This window comes from Malurus melanocephalus, unplaced genomic scaffold (assembly GCF_030028575.1).
Source record: "Malurus melanocephalus ecotype Western Australia unplaced genomic scaffold, MMel_1.1 scaffold_48, whole genome shotgun sequence".
In the NCBI taxonomy this organism is placed as follows: Eukaryota; Metazoa; Chordata; class Aves; order Passeriformes; family Maluridae; genus Malurus; species Malurus melanocephalus.
The window spans coordinates 342823-355518 of NW_026623280.1; the positions used below are offsets into that span (position 1 = coordinate 342823).

General features: G+C 42.9%; 1 protein-coding gene across 3 annotated transcripts; it reads left to right on the forward strand.

Annotated features, from left to right (window-relative positions):
* Positions 1 to 477: 477 nt before the first annotated feature.
* On the forward strand, positions 478 to 12389 carry TRAF5 (TNF receptor associated factor 5). Of its 3 annotated transcripts, none has more exons than XM_057365086.1 (12): positions 478 to 546; positions 2803 to 2927; positions 3418 to 3739; positions 4887 to 4944; positions 6212 to 6313; positions 6652 to 6816; positions 7117 to 7194; positions 7563 to 7637; positions 7906 to 7998; positions 8943 to 9083; positions 9575 to 9767; positions 10227 to 12389. In XM_057365086.1, the coding sequence occupies exons 3-12, from the start codon at positions 3525 to 3527 to the stop codon at positions 10802 to 10804; spliced, it is 1698 nt and encodes a 565-aa protein (XP_057221069.1). In that variant the 5' UTR covers positions 478 to 546; positions 2803 to 2927; positions 3418 to 3524; the 3' UTR covers positions 10805 to 12389. The 3 variants fall into 3 exon arrangements, with proteins under 3 accessions (XP_057221069.1, XP_057221071.1, XP_057221070.1); XM_057365088.1 differs by having other exon boundaries at positions 9575 to 9743; XM_057365087.1 differs by lacking the exon at positions 478 to 546 and having other exon boundaries at positions 2754 to 2927.
* Positions 12390 to 12696: the final 307 nt, after the last annotated feature.

The window sequence follows — 12696 nt, forward strand, 5'->3', positions numbered from 1 at the left end:
GCTTAGCTTCTAGTGATTCATACCACTTTTTTTTATGTGTGGGCAGAATTAATTCTATTTATTTCAGCATAGGGAAATTCTTTTTTTTTAATGTAGATTTTTTAACGTAGATTTTCAGTCTCCATGSGTTGGGGGTTTTTGTGTGTGTGCAGTTGCTGTGGAGTTGCAGTGAAAATCCTTTTGCAGCATGCACTGTGGCTGCCACAAGAGCATCATTATGCAGCACAAGCCTGCTGCTCTCTGCAATTTTAAAACAGCATTACAGTTCGCACGTGTGCTGAAAAACTGCAGCACACACTAAGGCAGGACGCCTTCCYTTGCTGGTAGCTGGGAGCAGGCAGAAGTGAAAGCTACCTCAGCCCCTACCTACGCTGGCCAGGCATCAGCGTAAGCAGGAAATTGATTCAGATAACCCTGGGGTGCTCTCACTCACAAAAAAAAAGCACTTTTTCCCCTGACGGTTTCCCTTTGGTTTCAGTTCAGAGAGGCAATGTGCTGGAAGCCAGAAGTGGGAGCAAAGCTGCTGCAACCCGCCCTGAGTCACTGGTGAGTGCCGGGATGGGAATTACACGCTGCCTRGGGTGGCTTGGATGGCATCCCACTGAGCACTGGCTGGCAGTAGGTCTGGCACAGGGCTGCTGTTTCTCAGCTCCTCTGAGCCTCCCCAGCTGATTCACACGGGCACCTCTCCAACTTGGGCAGAGCATTGCCATCCACAGGGCCCCTCCTGAGGCAGCCCGTTCCTTCCAGCAGAACAGCTGCAAACCCTGCAGCAAAGCTCCTGCAAGGCTGGCAGCAGTGCTGATCTCCCTGATCTGGGCACCCAGAGGTTTCCGCTCTGCCCTCTGAGCAGGCAGACTCGCCTTTCACCTGGGCTGCTCTTTCCTGTGCCCCGAGTTGCCCTCAGCTGTGCAATACTGTGCTGAGTGAGGCTGAGGTGGAGGAGGTGCTTTCATGGAGATGCCAAGAGGCTCCATTTTTAGGAGTGGAATCTGGGTTGAGTGCATGATGAAGGTGTTTAAAGCTCTCATTTCAGCAAGAGACTTGGAAGGTGTTGTACCACAGCAGAGTGCTCCTTGCAGAAAGAAATAGGACTGATTTTTGTTGATTTAATGAGCAGTGAAAGCTCTGGAGGAGTTTCTGGATGGGATCTTGGGCTGCTGACTGTGTTTCTTTTTAATGTGTCCCATAACTTTTTTGCCTAAAGCATCTCACCCCAGCTGGAGTTTCTGGAGTTAAGGAAGATCCTTAAAGGCAAAATGGGTAAAACATAGAATTTTTTTGTTRGTGGTGGTAGTTTTATTTTAGCGTGTTTTTACACGGTGTGGCATTAGCTTGCTAAACCTTACCATCAGATGATGTAAGTGCTGGAGCATAATTGGACTGGGGAAACTGGATGCCAAGTAAATGGGAAAGAGAGCAGTAATGAGAGAGGAAGGAAACTTGTTTCACGGTTGTCACCAACTGAACAGAGTGAGTTCTTGGGCAGTTCATCCTGCAGGTGGTCCATACTCTGGAAATTAATGGTGACAGCTCTCCATCTGCCTTAGAAGCAGCAGGCACACTCTGCTGCTGGCAGCTGCTGCTGAGGCAGCCCAGACAAGAGGCTGGTAATCCCTCAGGCTCAATTTTGGCATCTCTGGTTGATGTGAGGAAAATAGAATTGCTCTTTACTTGGTGTCAGGGAACYGGGAACCCCATTTTCAGGGAAGAAAAGGTCAGCTGTTTAAAAAGAAAGGAGCAAATGGACAACTACATCTAGCTTGAAGCAGAAGGCTGTTTGTTTGCAGGGATCAGACAGTAATTTGCAAACTCCAGTTGGAATAATAAGCCTTTATGGCTGGAATATGATTACAGCTCATATTTCTGAGGGCTGCCAGTGTTATATGATCAGGTGTGCTGGAGTATGTCAGACACTCAGCCTGGTGAAAGGCAGGGAGACTCTCACAAGCTGGGGAGGTAAACACTGTGTACGACTACAGAAAAGGGTGCTGAGTTACAGGAGCACTTAAATGTTGGCTGTGGAATACATTTTAATTGGTTAAGCGCYCCGGCATGTTTTTGAATCAGGCACRTTATCTRTCYRCAGGATTTCCTTGCCCAGTGTGGATTGCTAAAGTAGAAAGGAAAATGGATGTTGCTCTCTGAAGCCCGAGGTGCTCTGTGGCAGCTCTCTAATTGCTGCTTTCGCAGGCCAGGAGGCCACTGCAGCAGGGAGGGAGGGCGCTGTGTCAGTCCTGGGCACACGGTTTCGTGCCAGACACAAGGTTGCTAATGGTGATGTGCTGGCCCTGCTTCCTTCCAAAAGCAGCAAGTGGCCTCAGTGACCTTACAGGAGAKGAGGGAGAGCTCTCAGAGAGGTGCTGATGCCAGTAAGAGTGACTTGAGTGACAGACAGAGTGGGTGGTGCATACAGAGGAGAAGTAGCATCCTACAGCAAAACAATAAAACTGAGACTTCCCTCGTGAAATGATCTGAGWGCTTAGGGATGTTGTGCTTTTGTACAATCCTGTGAGGAAAATGTCTTCTAAGTGCAAAGGTGCAAGAAATKCCAACCAGAGTGGCTCTAGGCCTTGAGCTACTTGCAAAAAAAAAAAAGACTGTAAGGTTGAGGCACCGGTGGCAAATCTCAAGGTTTGTGACTTAAGGCTTGGAACAAGTGTTGATGGTTTTTCCTATTGGAAAATTAACACTGCATTCCTGTGCTGKGTATGAGTTATGGTAAGTTGAAAGAAAAACTTACGTCACACTGCTGATTGCAACCTTGCTTTTTTTTCTTYTTTTTTCCACCACTTCTTTCAGACAGGATTAATATAGCCAAAAGCTTTCACATAATTAAGTAAAATAAGAGTTTACTGCTGTAAATGAATGATCAACAGGAAAAAGAAAGATGTCAAGCTTCAACTTCTGTAACATCTAAATTGAAGGTAAAACCTTTTTTTTTTTTTTGTATGCTCCTTGTTTTGAACCACAAAGCCATCTCCTGCTTGAACCTGTGCAATGAACTTGTAAATTCATGTGGGTGGGCTCTGCTTTAAGTGGAGACTTTCCTTGTGAGCATTAAGGCCAAGACGTGGCCTCTGCTTTCCCCAGCCTTGTCTGTGACTCTTGTAGTTTTTTTGAGACCATGAACTGCTGGAAGAAAAGCGAAAAAAAAAAAAAAAAAAAAAAAAAAAAAAAAAAAAAAAAAAAAAAAAAAAAAAAAAAAAAAAAAAAAAAAAAAAAAAAAACCAAAAAAAACCACCAAACCATAAAATTCTCAATTCTGTGGAATAATTTTCAGATTGTAAAACTCTTTTCCAGAGAAGCATGCTTTGATGCTTGCTGTGTCATATTTGTTTTGTGGTTCTGTGAGCGCTTTGTTATTTCTCCATAGCTGGCACCACATTTCCCTCTGAAATCTTCTCCTCTCTGCAGATGAGAGCCCTCCTGCCAGCAGCAGTGGTAGCTGAGGCAGAGTGGCTGCCAGGGAGGATTTGAAGAGCTTCTTCCCTGTGTCTGCTTCACTTCCCAGCGCAGCTCCCATGGCCTGTGACGAACCTRCTGCTCTCTCGGGCATCTTCACGCGCCAGAACTCCGCCAGCACCAACTCTCTGGACTTCGAGCCCAACGCCGACTACAAGTTTGTGGAAAGGCTGGAGGAGCGTTACAARTGCGCCTATTGTCACCTGGTCCTGCACAACCCCCACCAGACGGGATGCGGGCACCGCTTCTGCCAGCAGTGCATCCTTTCTCTGAGGTGAGAGCAAACTCCTCCTGTCCTCCTCCCCTCAGTCCCTTCCCTAAAAAAAAATCAGCCAAGGTCTTCTAGAAATTAGTAGTGAGTGCCATAATGATGTTACTGACCCAGTAAGAGGCTGAAGGGTCAATGGAAGGGCGCTGTTGAGCTCAGGCACTGCATACTCAGTGGTTTTTAGGTGTATCTAAAGAGCTTCCCCAGCGCTGGTGAGCCRCAGGGAAATCAGCATGCAGAAACTGTTGATATAAGCTGATACACCACTGTGTGAGATGCTGCTGTGGTCTGTCTGTCTGCCACTGTGCTCTTCAGAAGAATTTGCTGCACTGATGTCTCACGGTGTAGGTGCTGGTGGTTAGAGTAGGCTGTGTTCGTTTGCTTCTGTGTAATTCTTTTGAATTAAGCAGAATTATAAAATTGATGTTAATACTACCTGATAGCACAGTCAGATCACAAGGCTGCTGGCACCCTTCTGCTTGGGAATTATCTGCAGGTACAAATGAGTTTACCCCCCAGGCTGTCTGGGAATACATTATGGMCTATTTGGTGTACCTGAGGGCAGGATTTCGCCTGGAAAAGCTGCAGAGGAGCCTCTTTATGTGGGTGGATGTCCCTAATTACCTTTGTGAATTTTAGATGCTTCATGTTTGCTGCTTTGTCTCTGGGTTGCCTCCCTTTTGCACTGSCTGAGTGAATGTTTTCCTGCACCCTGTTACAGGATTTCTGGAAGYTTTTTAAGATAGGAGCCATTAGATCTTTTTTTACTGGTGTAGCAAGGAGGGCCCTGCTTCTACTAGGCAAAGGATGGGCTTAAAGCACACAATGGGATTTTTTTGAGATTTGACATTTGTGAGCTGCAGATGGCCAGAGAGTGACAAAGTCCTCTTAATTAAAAAACATCTTGTGGTTTGTACCATTAAACACTCATAGGACAAACTCTGCTTTCTGTGACACATTCACAGTTGCTGCTTTATGCCCTCTTTGAGTTGTGGGCAGAATTTGGCTGTGTAGTTGCCAGATAAAAGTGTTTTTGAGGCATTTTTTTGTTTTTATGGTATAACTGCTGACTTCTGTCAGATTATAACATAGCGCAATTTCATAAAATAAATTGAATTTCCTGTGGGTTAACACAACTCTTCTTTTGATCTAGAGAGTTAAATGCACTACCCACCTGTCCTGTCGACAAAGAAACAATAAAAATGCACGAGGTAAGTGGTTATAGCTTTATTTCAGCAGTCAGCATTTACTTGGGAAAGGCAAGACAGCTGAGAACAAGGTAGCTTTTAGCTCAGGGCAGAGCAGTTCTTTGTCTCTGAATTGATGCTATTGCAAGCAGTGTATTCAGTGATGCTCTCCCAGAGAGCTAGCTAAAGCTTTATTTTATACCTCATGTTCTAAAGTTATTTCATTTTAGTCTTCTGTATTTCCAGTATAGTGTTGAAGAATTTTACAAAGTTTAAAATCCTCCCAAGTTACCAGATGTCTGGGTTTTTTTTTTTTATGGAGAGTTTATTGGCTTGCTTTTTCAATGCACCGTATTGCTGGGATTGTTTATTTGGTTTTCTTCAAAAACCAAAACCTTCTTCTTCGTATCTTGTTTATTTGGTTTTCTTCATTATCACTTGGCTATAATTTGCTGTCTTGACTATCTCCATTATATCTCTTTAACCCTGAAGACTTAATTTTCTTTTGGGTGACTTTTAGAAGGAAAGAGAAGTTCATCCTTTTTGTTTTGCAARCCATTGTTGGTTTTGGTTGTTTTGTTTTATAATGGATTCTTTTGYCCTTATTTATATTCCAAGGCTTGAAAGTATGCTATATACTTGGTYCTGCCAGAAATTTTCCAGTGAAATCAAATGTCTCCTTCCCCTCTCTCCTAATCCTGATAGAACATTATAATCAGRCTGTCCATGGGATTTTTATTTTTCATTTGCTGTCTTCTACCTCATGCAAATTTTGATGACAACAGTGCAGGAAGATCTCTAAATGAGACTGAGAGTTTGCTCTGGGGGCTTCATTTGCTTCTGCATACACTGCTGAGAATGGTGCAGTTTCTCAGAGGTGATAGGAAGGAGATGTCAGCATCACCTCCATTCCAAAGGCACTGCCTGAACATAGTGGAGCATGCACAGAGCTGTTTTGGCCTTTGGGGCCTGTTAGCTCCAGCTGCTTTCTTCCAGATACAGGCAGGCTTTGGCAGGGTTATATGGCTCCTGTGCTATTAGTCCTGCTGGCTGTGGGAAGGATCAGCATCTGTGGAATAACAATATGGGGGGAAAACCCTTTGCTAATTAGAAATGTCAGAAATTGTTTAYAGTTTTAATACAAGTTTTCAACATGAATTATCAAAAGCTGTACTCACAATTATGGAGTCTACACTTGAACACGTAGAAGTCTCTCATGATGTTTTGTTCTTTTAGATTATTTATAACACCCACATGACTGCATATTAAGGCTGCTTTGCTTCCTTTACAGGTATTCAAAGACAACTGCTGTAAAAGAGAAGTTCTCAACTTGCATGTGTTCTGCAAAAACTTTCCTGAATGCAATTCAAAAATAATTCTGGGACGATATCAGGTTGGCTTGCTTGATCAAGTTTTGAAGCCYTTGATTTTCATGACAGCTCCGTGTATTTATGATCAGCTAAATTCTMGTGATTGTCTTCAGAGTTATTGTAGCAATGTGGTTTAAGTACAAAGATTATGACAGCTATGCGCTGTAAGTAGCAAATATTATGGCTGTTAGCTTGTTYCAGCTTTGCCTTAGGGGTTTCTTATAAAACCATCATTAGCTTTTTGTAGCCTTAGTATATTAGTGTCCATTCACATTCTGAATGATTAGGTGATTGTTAGYTCAAGGAAACGTGCCAGGTCACACTGGCCATTTAGCATTGAATCTGCTGGTGTGTGTTGCAGGAGCATCTCCAGCAGTGTTTGTTTGAAAGCATGCAGTGCACTAATGATGGGTGTCAGGATCAAATTCTTCGCAAAGACTTGAAAGAACACTTGAGCCAGCACTGTCAATTCCGAGAAGAGATGTGCCAGTACTGCAATACATATGTGGTGTTAATTAACATAAAGGTAAGAGTATGAACATTACCAGGAATCTATGGCACCCGTTTCCCCTTGATGTTGCTGAGTGAAAGGTTTCCAGCATTGCAATGGCACTTAACTCCTGAAACAAAATTTGGCTGAGTAGCTGAAGGAGAAAGTATAATAAACATGYTTTAAGTAATACCAACTACTGATGCTCTCTTGATGCAACAAGATGATACGTGGCTTGCAAATGTATGTTTGGGATTACTTTTCGCATAACTTCCTCTGTGCATATTGCTTTACAAAAATGAAAACCATTGCCTTGTTCTGTTTCTTTCTCCTCAGAATCATGAGAAAAATGACTGTCCTGATTATCCTGTGCCTTGTCTCCAAAACTGTTCTCAAATAATTCTGAAAAAGGAGGTACTRTGTTTTTTTCAGATACTGCAATTCAGCAGATCACACACACTTATGAAAACTGAAAGCTGTGCTGCAGRCCACATTGGCCTATGCCAATAAAATTTCAAGTGTTTCCTTTGTTTGATCCTAAAAKGGATATATCTCCCATCTTCTAAGTGGATTATTCTGTCACTGCAAGCCATTGGTGTTTTGCAGCATGGAAAAATACCTGGTTTGCTTATTGAGTCTGAATACTCATTTTCATGTTTAAGTGATTGGTGGTGTCATGACAGTGGCCTTTATTCACCCTTTGTGCTGGCATTTAGATGTTATTAGTGCATCCAATTACCTGGTATTTATTTAATCACAAACTCCTTTRTTAATACATGCAGATTGAAAAGCACCACACTGTGTGTCCCGAGGCAGAAGTGGACTGCCCATATAAGCAGTATGGCTGTCATGTAAAGGTACTGTTTTACACATCTTTGTCTGTATCAGGGCTGGACTTTGTCTCCCAAACCAATCAGAATAATTAAAATGACCAATTTATGTCCTTTCACAACCATTTCTGCTGTTGGCTAAGATGCTGTGCTAGAGAATCAGGACTGCTCTTCCCTCACTTTCAAATGTTTGCATCAAAATGAATGTTTGCATCAATAATTTTTTTACTAACAGCTTCAAAAATTTGCTTATCTTATTATTTTATTCTTTCACTTCCCTCTCTGCYTCACTCAGGTTAAAAGAGGGAAACTTGCTGAACATGAAAACAGTGCCCTGAGGGAACACATGCTGCAGATTTTAGACAAGAACTCCCGGCTGGAAGAACAGGTAAGTCATATTTAATGAGCACTCTTCAGCAGTTCTTGACTAGTTAGAGGATTATACGAGATTCTACATTTGTTGCCTGGTTTAGCTCAGCTACATTTTAAAAGACTGTTTTTATGGTCTTTTCACACCTCAGAAGACAGAATAAGCTCTTCTAGTAAAGTCAGTCAATTACAGGGGAACCTCTCTGTGCTCAGGCACGTATATTCTGCACCAGGCACAGTGGGAGGCTCCTTGCCATCACTCACCTCATTAGCTTTCAGTCTTTGCTTTCCACTGGATACGAGGTTTTGAGATAAAGTATTTTAAAGTTTCCTTGGCTGGCCAGGTTTMTCCAAAAGCAGCCTTTAGGTACCCAGGTTACCTGCTCTGTGTGGAGGCAGCATGGAGTACAGCAGAGCCAGCTGCAAGGACTTCTCCATTCACGATCACTTCTTCAGCCCCAGMAAGTGACACTGGGTGTATACCCAGTCCTGCTAAAAAATTGAATGGATCCAAGCTGATGGTGAACTTACTCTTTGCTTGTTTATGCAAGAAATAAGTGTCCCAGACTGCTATAACTTGATTTTGAAGTTTGTATCTCTCACCAACTCATCTCTTTTAATGGTTAGACCTCACCAGAGGAAAAAAATGCATTACATAAACACAGAAGCACACATACACATGTTATCTCACTATAGAGCCAAATGGATTATCATGATGGAAATGAGAAATAGGAGCCTTTCTTGCACCTTTAGCTACACAGACCTATTCAAGAGTCCGATTACCTTATGTTCAGTTCCTGCCAGTGCTTATCCACAAATTGTGAATTAAAGAGTGCTCTATCTAACTTAGAGGATTTGCAGTGTAAACTTTTCCACTGTCTCTTATAGTCACATATGTTATAATTTCTTTATTGTATGTTTTGGTGTTCCTTAGCATTTATACTCTGATTTTTCCATCTGTAGATATCTGACTTGTATAAGAGCCTGGAATGTAAAGAGATTAAAATCCAGCAGCTAGCAGATGCGATTAAAAAGTGTGAGAAAGAATTCAGACAGTATACACAACTGTTTGGTAACAATAGCAACTTGATGGTAAGCACACAGGTGAGACATTGATTTTACCTTTTTTACCAATTGCTTTCCAACATCCTGAAATATGTTTCTCCAGTAATAGGTGTCATTATTAGCACAGCAAAAACAAATCTCCCCATATTTTTTTACAATATGGTATTGTCCTTTCATTTTAATCAATAAAGAAGTTTGGATATGTGATCTGGGCAAAAAGTATTGTACAAATGCTCATAGTCAGATGTCCATGGCAAATATGCASGTGTAAATTTTAATGATTTGAATGGAGTGGTGCAGTGTGAATGGGTCCCAATTAAGGATGGCTTCTCAGTCTGTAAAAGTGCTGAATTAATCATGTAGGAGCACTGGGATACATTCCTAAACCAGCAGAGCACTTGGAATCATCATATCATTGATACTGCTGACATGCTAAAGACTTCATTACCTTAATTCAAAGCAAATAGCTGATTTTATAGATATCTCTTGTCTCTACTTCCCACCCTCTTCCAATGGCACAAACTGGGAAGGCTCTGGCCAGTCACCTGGATAAGTCTGCACGCCTGGAATCACAAGTGAAACAGCTAATACAGATGGCAAACCAGCAGCAGAATAAATTGGACCTGCGGCCCCTGTTTGACACAATTGAAAATGTGAAACAGAAGATTGCCCTGATGGAGACGTACGATCAGCGCTTGGGTATGTTGGCACTTTCCTGCACAGGTAGGAGGGTTTTGCTCATTTACTGGTGGCTGACTACAGGCTCTGGTGCTACACTCAGTCATTTGCAGCTCTTCAGTAGAAAAGGTTTTCTTTTTGCATTCTAATACCAAACTGTGATGGTGTGTGCTGTGTTCTCTCACCTTTCCCTGCTGCACAATGTCTCCTGAACTCCTRTGGCACTGCAGGGCCACAGAGCTGGCCTTGGTCTGGCTCATGCACTGTGATATGGAGGCCATGGTGGTATTCAGGCATTCAGTCTAGTTTATAGCTGTCAGCTTTTCTTATTCAACTATCAGCTGCAATTACAGATTTAAAAAAGTTAACAGCTGTAGTTCATAGCCTGTACTCAGGCTTGGGTAGATCGGTTTTGCCAGCTTGAGTCTGGGTGCTTGTTTTGTCCAGTGCTCTGACAGTTTTASTTTACCAAATGTCTCTTTTTTTTTTTTTTCCTCTTCTCAGTTGTTTTGGAAGATCAATCCAGCAAACATGATCBCCAGATCAATATTCACAAAGCACAGCTCAATAAAAATGAAGAACGATTTAAGCTTTTGGAAGGCACGTGCTACAACGGGAAATTAATCTGGAAAATCACGGACTACAAGATGAAGAAAAAAGAGGCGGTGGAAGGCCGTGTGCTGTCCATAGCCAGCCAGCCCTTCTACACCAGCCGCTGCGGGTACAGGTTGTGTGCTAGAGCCTACCTGAACGGAGATGGCTCGGGAAAGGGAACGCACATCTCCCTCTACTTCGTGGTCATGAGGGGTGAGTTTGACTCGCTACTGTTATGGCCTTTCAAGCAGAAAGTTACACTTATGCTTTTGGACCAAAGTGGGAAAAAAAATCACATCGTGGAAGTCTTCAGGGCTGACCCCAACAGCAGCAGTTTCAAAAGGCCGGATGGAGAAATGAACATCGCCTCRGGCTGTCCACGCTTCGTGCCGCACGCGGTCTTGGAGAACACAAAGAACACCTACATCAGAGATGACACTCTCTTTTTGAAAGTGGTTGTGGATCTAACTGATCTGGAGGAACTGTGAAAAGCGTGCCTGATCAATGTGACTGCTGTAACCATTAGGAACTGCTTTTGTGGTGAACACCAGCCATGCAATAGTGAATTGCCACCAGTCAAGCTACTGAGAATGTTTCAYGGCTTTGGACTGCAGGACAGATAAATGAATTGCCAAAGCATTGGCCTTTCCTTTTCTAACCTTTTTTTCAAGACTGCATTTTTAAGGCAGCTAGAAGTCCAGTTTGATGCAGACATGCATTCGATCCAGATTGGCTCAGTCCAGGCTGGAGGAATGCTTGGCTCCCATCACCAGACTGGCATTTGGAGATGAAGCTCCTCTAGCAGACTCCCTGGAGCCCAGGCAGGCCTGTGGGCTCCTCTCCCTCACACAGAAGTGAAGCCATGCCCAAACGTGCAAGTGCATTTCATCTGTCTGCGATGGAAACATTTTAACATTAGCAAATTCTATTCTTGGTGTGTCTYGATCCCTCCATCTCCTGGATTTTTGAAGCAGGGAGAATGGCTTTAGTTAGACAGGGAAAACATGTGCCAAGTATCTTGCATTGTTTTTATTTGATTTAATTGTCCTTTTCCAGAATGCCCAGAGGAAGGAGCCAATGCCTCTTACTTTTTTAGTCTGGTATTTCAGCTGTATAGAGTATCTCTAGGTCTCAACAGCTTCCTTGTGTCCTTTCCATTCCTGCCTAGTGCCTTGGGACTGATTTCCTTTGGTGGTAAATATCCACAGTCCCCATCTGAAGCCAAAAGCTGCAGGTGCTTCTCCCCTCTCAGGRCATGGCCAGAGGCAGGGCACTCGGCCAGCCCACCAGCTCTTGGCTGCACTGCTGGAAGAGGGGCAAAACTGCAGTTCTTTTGCTTACACATCTGTGCAAAAGAGATGTTTTCTGGCCTACCAGCTTTACAAACAGGCAGGAAGAACTTGGGGAATAGCTCAGGTAATACGCACTTTTCCTCTCTCCTAGAAGTTTGGGAGAAAAGGGAATAAATGGATTACGGAGTGAGTGAGGTTGCTGTAAGAACCCAATTTTCACAATCAGCGCAGCTCTAGTGTTTGTTAAAGGATGACACAGTCCAACAACCARTGACTGTGATGTCTAAAGCTCTTAATTTTTATTCCAAGTTCCTTCCATACTGCAAGGGAATGTGTGCWTTGTAYAGGGTTTTTTGAAGACACACTAAAACCACCAAGATCAGGCACTGAGGAACAAGTGACAGAATACACGTGCCTTTTTAAAGCCCTTCAGGTACCTGTAAGAGGGATGTAATTTTGCATGCTCAGTCATTGTGTTATTAGAAGTGRCAGAATTTTGCATCTTTCATCTCTTGCAGACCAGGTTGTGAAACACCATGGCATTATTCGTTGCTCCAAAACTTATCAAGAGGCAGCAAGAAGTTAAGCTGGGTTTAGAGTAAGAGTAAACTAGGCAGGATAAAAATCAAAATGGGGCACAGACTGAAAGGTAAAGATAGAAAATTCAGGAGGGCAAATGTGGCAAAATGAAAAATGCCCTTCCTGTGTGGGGTGTTGCTATCAACCTAAATAATTCAAGGATTGATACTAAGAGGAAGGCAACATACTGTATTTTGTATCTGCAGTCATTTTGCTATACATTTACTTTCCCACATGGTTTTCAGGACATAATGAAACAGACACATGTATTTTCTAACTCGGGGGCGGAGGGAAGAGACCTCAGTAATCTGTACCTCATGGTGGGTTAGCACACATGAAATCTTTGTTTTGATCTAGACATCCTTTTTGTTATACTATGTCAAGATGTACTGAGGCACCATAGGGACTTCCCATGTTCCCAGGGSACAGATAGTCAGGAACAAATTTTATTCATGTGTACTGTATCACCACCATTGATTTCAAGAGTCATTTCAGCTGAAAACCAGAAA